Source organism: Pholis gunnellus (assembly GCF_910591455.1).
Source record: "Pholis gunnellus genome assembly, chromosome: 21".
Lineage (NCBI taxonomy): Eukaryota > Metazoa > Chordata > Actinopteri > Perciformes > Pholidae > Pholis > Pholis gunnellus.
Genome location: NC_136548.1, coordinates 2,827,540 through 2,833,539, shown reverse-complemented (window position 1 = coordinate 2,833,539; position 6,000 = coordinate 2,827,540). Strand labels below are relative to the sequence as shown.

Below are 6,000 nucleotides of genomic sequence, written 5' to 3'. Positions count from 1 at the left end.
TGATGGGGAGGAAAATCAGAACCACACTCCCCACTCTGGAGAAAAATCTCCTACGCAAATGGCCCAGCAGGACAGCTGTGAAAGAGAGGGATGGGAGGGAAAAGGCTAAACAGGCTCACTACTTCAACCACCGTCATGGAGCCAGGCCCTTACCTGCCCTGCGACCAGGAGATGTTGTATTCTCCATGTTGGACCATGAAAAGTCATGAGTGTGGCTACACCCACAACCCCTCTACCCAGTCAGACTGTGACCAGATCTGGACGGGTGTGCAAGCAAGTCGACAGGCTTGACCTGTAGATAAGTGCAGATCATATGGCATTTGGGGAGGGGGGGGGGGGGGGGGGGGGAGAAAAGAAAAGTTGTACTGACATTGATGTGATAATGTTGGTTGATTGGAAACCAGTGTTTGTTGAAATGTCTCCATTTGAGTTAATCTTGGTTTACGGTTTACGCTATGTGCTGTCTGAATAGCCATTTTCAGTTAAAGTGTTCCTTTGATGTTATTGACATAACACTAAAAAGAGGGGGAGATGTCATATACGGTAGTCTAATGCGCTTGCGCATATACTGGGGTTTATACGGGAGTTCGAGGTATGCATGAAAAGGAGACACACGGTGATCCATTAAAAACCAGCTGAGCAAACTAAGAAGCCTCTATTGCATTGATTTACAGTACTTGTCTCCAGGAATAAATGTACTCACACATAGATAAGGTGAAAATGATACCAGCGGCTGATCAGCACTGTACTTTTTACTCCACTACATTTATCTGTTATAGTAAGGCAGATTAAGATTTTACATACAAAATATATGATTATGTTGGCATTGTCATACTTTTTTTTAACAAATATATAAAATTGTTAGCATTAATTCCTCCTAAACCAGCTGTAGGACACACTACTCATGTCACAACCTACAGTATATAATTATGTAGTCATGAAAACCATGCATTTATGCATAATGAATAGGCTACTTTTACTTGTAAAATACTTCAAGCACATTTAGCTGTTAACACTTCTACAATTACAATTTTGAATACACCACTTCTTCTGGCGGACTGTTACTTGTTATTAGTTTTTCAGCTCGTATTGTTTATTTTACTTTACATTTAACAGGCTATCTAATCAAAGTCCACAATGGTAATGTATTTAAAAACTCAGTAACTGTGCTCTCGCTGTGGGCGGTGCCAGTGAGCAGTCATCGCGAGACTCCGTAGAATTCCAGGAGCTTGTGTGGGCTCTCTCTGTTCCCCCTTCGTTCCGTTGGGAATGAAGAAAATACACCTATTGCTGCAAACCAGGCTAGTTATGGAACCAAGCCCTAAATACCAATTGTGCCCTCTGTGACTGGCTAAGAGGTGCTTTCCATGCACGCAGCGTCACTACCTTGGAGAAAAGCACTGGAACCGTTTGAATTTGTGGACCGTCTATTTTTTTAAAAGTAATTTTAAAGACGCAAGCCTGTAGAAGATTTCATTAGCTAGCCTATCTGCTAGTTAGCTAACAGGGCTAACCATAGCAGTGGACGAACTTCGCATGGGCTGACTGCTGCGAGTGGGAGAGTAGCCTGCTGTCTGGCTGCAAGCTTTCTTTTGGGTTGGGTCCTTCACATGGGGGTCTGTAGTTACTCAATGGAGCTTAAAGGCGATAACTGTGTGCAAATGTTGTTTTTGTGGCGTACGCCATCACGTTATTGATTTGAAAAACCCACTGGCTAGCTAACAGGATATTAGCCACCTCCTCGACACTCCGCTTTGTGGTTGCAGGCCATGGACTGAAACGCATTCATCACTGACTGAGTGATGAGAAGGCTGGCTTGATGGCAGCTCATTATTTATTGGGAAGCAGCAGTTGGATACAGCTAAACAGATAAAAGAAGCGTTTGATTTGAACCTGGCTCCCTAACAATTCAATTCCTGTTTGGTCTTTCTACTTGAAAATGCATCGAAGTGCTGGAGCTTTTTCCAGGCTGGACTAGAGCGCACAGGAACACAGCGGGATTAACGCTCCTCCACCGTTGATGCAAATCTTCCAAACATATTACCCGTAGATTAGAAGGTGGGGAAGTAGAATGTCTGCCGCGAAAGAAAACCCCTGTAGGAAATTCCAGGCGAACTTCTTCAACAAAAGTAAATGTCAGAACTGCTTCAAACCACGAGAGTTGCATCTATTGACGGACCAGGACTTGACCCAGGTAAGCAGTGTTTCATGTTACAAACAACACTATTCACATTAATAACGTTTATATTCTCCGGTGTCTTCAATCATTTTAAGTCCCTTAAATGCCTGCATACTAAGATACAAAACGGTTGTTGCTGCCAAACGTTGGAAAGTAAAGAGATGATTGGCTGGTAACCATGTCGGCTGACCGCTACCGCCTTGTAGCTTTCTTAAATGTATGCTATGTTTAATTTAAATGGATAACAGCCCTGCTTTTGAGTTCTATATCCTAGTTGTGTTGTGATGGGTGTGCGTTACATGTTTGTGGTAGTGTCAATCTGTGAGCACTTGATGGGCCATTGTAGCTATAACGTAGAGGAAGCTAGGTGCTCATTCACATCTATGGTGTCTTCACTTGCTCATGGCTTTCACTGACTGACCAAGAGTGGTGAAAGTGAATTTCTGTGGATTCCTTCTAACTTCAATGGCTTCATTTGCCTGCAGGTTTAGTCTCTGTGATTGATTGTGTAAGCCTCAGCTGTTGTTTTTAGGGTGCACCCCTGGCAGACTAGTGCTCACTATGTGGAAGAACAAAAGTGTGTGGAGTACAGATGAAGTAGCTCCATTTAGCTGTGGAGATCCTATTATCAGCATGTTTTCCGAGTCCCTGTTTCTCTCCCTCAAATCATTACTTTAGTCTCTGTTGTATCCTGTAATTGATCCCAGAAATGAGGCCCAGATGGGCCCTTGAACGCTGCACAAGAGTCAAACGGCAACACCAGCATCCTCTTTTCCTCTGTGGGTGTGTGGGTGCACACTTGCTTTCTTTTTCAAAAGTGTGTGTTGTGTGCTGCACTGAGTTTATTTCAGGGTTAACCCTTCATATGTGACACTCCTGTGTCAGGACAGACAGTTTACGGTTACATCACTTCTTCTAATCTCCCTGCGACCTGGCCCACACGCTGTTCCACAGCCCGTATGATGACAACCGGAACCAGAGAGACCGACTGGCTTTTGAGATTGATATGCCATCAGGTTTGTGGCGGTCGCCCGTATGCTTTTGAAACTGTCTCCAGTTTGTCAGCCATCCAAACAGTAAGCGGGCAGCTCAGTTGCACAAGCAGGTTTTGCAAGTATTCTGTCTGGACCGTCCTGTGACCAGCTAGGGCTATGCACCAGGCCATTACTGGCCTAAAGCTGTGTTATGTAACGCCACATAAACAGTGTTAAACTTCTGAGCCTTGTTCAACAGGCTCAAGGTAAGGGTTAGGCTTTGCAACATGTTCCCAGAGTACAGCAACTGATGGGGGCTAACTTAAAGGAGATAAACTCAATAACCCAGTGAAGAGAAAGCTCCTGGCAAACTTTTTAAATAAACCACCATGAATAGGTGATTTGGCTAGGTGAATTCGAGCCCTAGATTAAATGCAAGTTATTCAGAACTAAATGGGAGCTGAAGCTTGAGAATGCATTTTTGAAACAGATGGCCCATGCAAAGAGCTAAATGTCTGAAGGACAGTATCTTCTATAAACAGTTTTTGTTCAACACTGTCAGAAAAAGGGAGGACGAGGGTGGGGGGCATTATTCTATTTCAGTAAATGTGCTCCAAAAGTAGTTGAAAAGTGCTGGCGCTATCTGGGAGAGGTGGTGGGAGGCAAGGCAGCGATGACAGATACAGGCAGGCTTACATTTACTTGTACGTGGGAGAGACTGAGAAATCCAAGCAGGGATGTGATTGAACTGTGAATGGGAGACACAAGGAGAGAAAGGAAGTGTGTGTTGTGAAATCAGAGTAGAGTTTCCCAGCGGCTGCTGCTTCACATCCCACCATGTGATGTTATAAGGATACACAGTGGAGTCAACCTTAACAATGCCTATAGTTTTAACATGTACATTCCAACGCAGTAGTACATTCTCAGTTGTTTTCTTCACTCAAAGACAGACCACATCACTTAATGCCAACCTATATCTCATATCCATGACTCTGCCGATGCCTAATGCAGTGTTTCTGTACGGGCCTTTTGTATCGAGGATTACTGTTGTGATAATGGAATGACATTCACATGGGTCCTCTCTCTGAGGCCTGTTTCCAAACCTAGATAGCGGATTAAGCCTGGATTTTGTAGTTATCCTGACTTAATTGAGCCATGATTTGGTTTCATGAAAGTAGTGGAACATAAGTTATCATGGAGATTAATTATGTGCAGCTAGAGCAGGCTAGCAGCCAGGTGTGTTTATTTCTGGTCTCTTCTCACTTCACTTCAATTTAGTCCTGTTCTGTTGTATTGTATCATATAGCCCGAAATCACAAATTTAGCTTTATAATCTGTACAGTATATAACGTCCTCTGTCCCAGGACCCTCTCGTCACAAAAGGAGAAACTCCCCCAAAAAACTCTGTAATGGGGAAACAAAAGGAAGAAACCTCAGGGAGAGCAACAGAGGAGCGCTCCCTCTCCCTGGACAGACAGAAGTGTGATAGATGTTTACGGGTCATTGACAAATAAGGCTTCTAAAAAGGTCATTTTTTTAAATTATCTTCAAAATGGATGTAATGCATATTTTTTTGTTTCCGGAACAATGTGGTGAAAAGTCTAAGTTGTGAACAAACTTTTCATAGTGTTTTAAATAGTTTTTTAAAGTATTTTTTAACTTCACAGGCAAAATAATGTCAGGTGGCGCAACCACATATTTATAAAAAAAATATGTATTTTCCTAATATTTATTCAAACTGACATTTTTGACAAGTATCCCTTAGAGTGTCTACTGTGTCTAACACATTGTATTTTGTGGTTGAGTTTTATATATATATACAATAATTTATCATAATTGCGTTCTCTTGGCAGGTATTTAGTATATTTAACATTTGATTTAACATTTAAACATAATACAAATATACAAATGAATACATTCAATACAATAGTTCGTCACAGCATATTAAGCAAAAGAAATTTCACTTTAACCTATTATTTATTGCTTTATATTAATATTTTAACTGGTCGCACCACCATGACATTTATCAGTTGTAGCTGTTTTCATCAATATTCAAAAGAGATATAAAAACATTTTCACTCTGCTCTAAAGGTCAGTTGAGGTCCTCTTGATGATGTAATATCCTGTTTACTGTTTTGCACTTTAATTTTTACAGTTGTGCCACCCTGACATTTGAGAACATTCAAATTGCTGGACAAACGTTTTTTAAATTATCGCAACAGCTTAAAACTATTGGTGTTTGTAAAAATGTGGTTTATTTGAATCGTTTCAACAATAAAAGCATGCCATAGTATTTTATTTAAATCATCATTTAAATACCTTTTTCAATAGTTGTCTTAGTCTGTTCATCTGCTAGGACAGGTGCACCGCCTGACATTTTCAGGGTTTGATTTGCCAATTTGTCAAATAATATATATTGTTTGATTTTATAGAATATAGAATGAAATGATATGTCATGAATTTATACAATTATTTTAAAAGGAAATAGTGGACTCGGACACCAAAATATGCACGTCATGTCATTGACCCATACGTATTTGTTGAATGGTATAATAATGACAGTAAGTTTCAGTAAAGCAGTGGTTAGTTCAGTCTGTCCACTATTGTCTGCCATGTTTTTTCTTGCTGTCTTATGGCATTGTCTTTTTATTTTACACTTAGCTTCCTGGTAAACTAACTAGTAGCTGCATGAGTGATTGATCTCGTTGACTGTTGTACATACCGGCAAACATATCGATTTTCGGTGAAATTTGCCGTTTTGAATCAAAATGTCATCCACTTGAATCATGTAGATCATTAGAGGTTTTATTTGGGGGGGGGGGGGTCAACTTGCCAGCTAGCGTTTCT

At 41.0% G+C, this 6,000-nt stretch overlaps 1 protein-coding gene across 3 annotated transcripts in view; it reads left to right on the top strand.

Annotated features, from left to right (window-relative positions):
* Positions 1-1,277: 1,277 nt before the first annotated feature.
* LOC306713057 (myosin phosphatase Rho interacting protein) overlaps positions 1,278-6,000 on the top strand; it is a 41,019-nt gene continuing 36,296 nt past the window's right edge. For all 3 annotated transcript variants that reach the window (XM_079182611.1, XM_079182610.1, XM_079182612.1), the window contains exon 1: positions 1,278-2,194. In XM_079182611.1, coding sequence (XP_079038737.1) covers positions 2,072-2,194 — 123 coding nt within the window. In that variant the 5' untranslated portion in view covers positions 1,278-2,071. The remainder of the gene's footprint in view (positions 2,195-6,000) is intronic.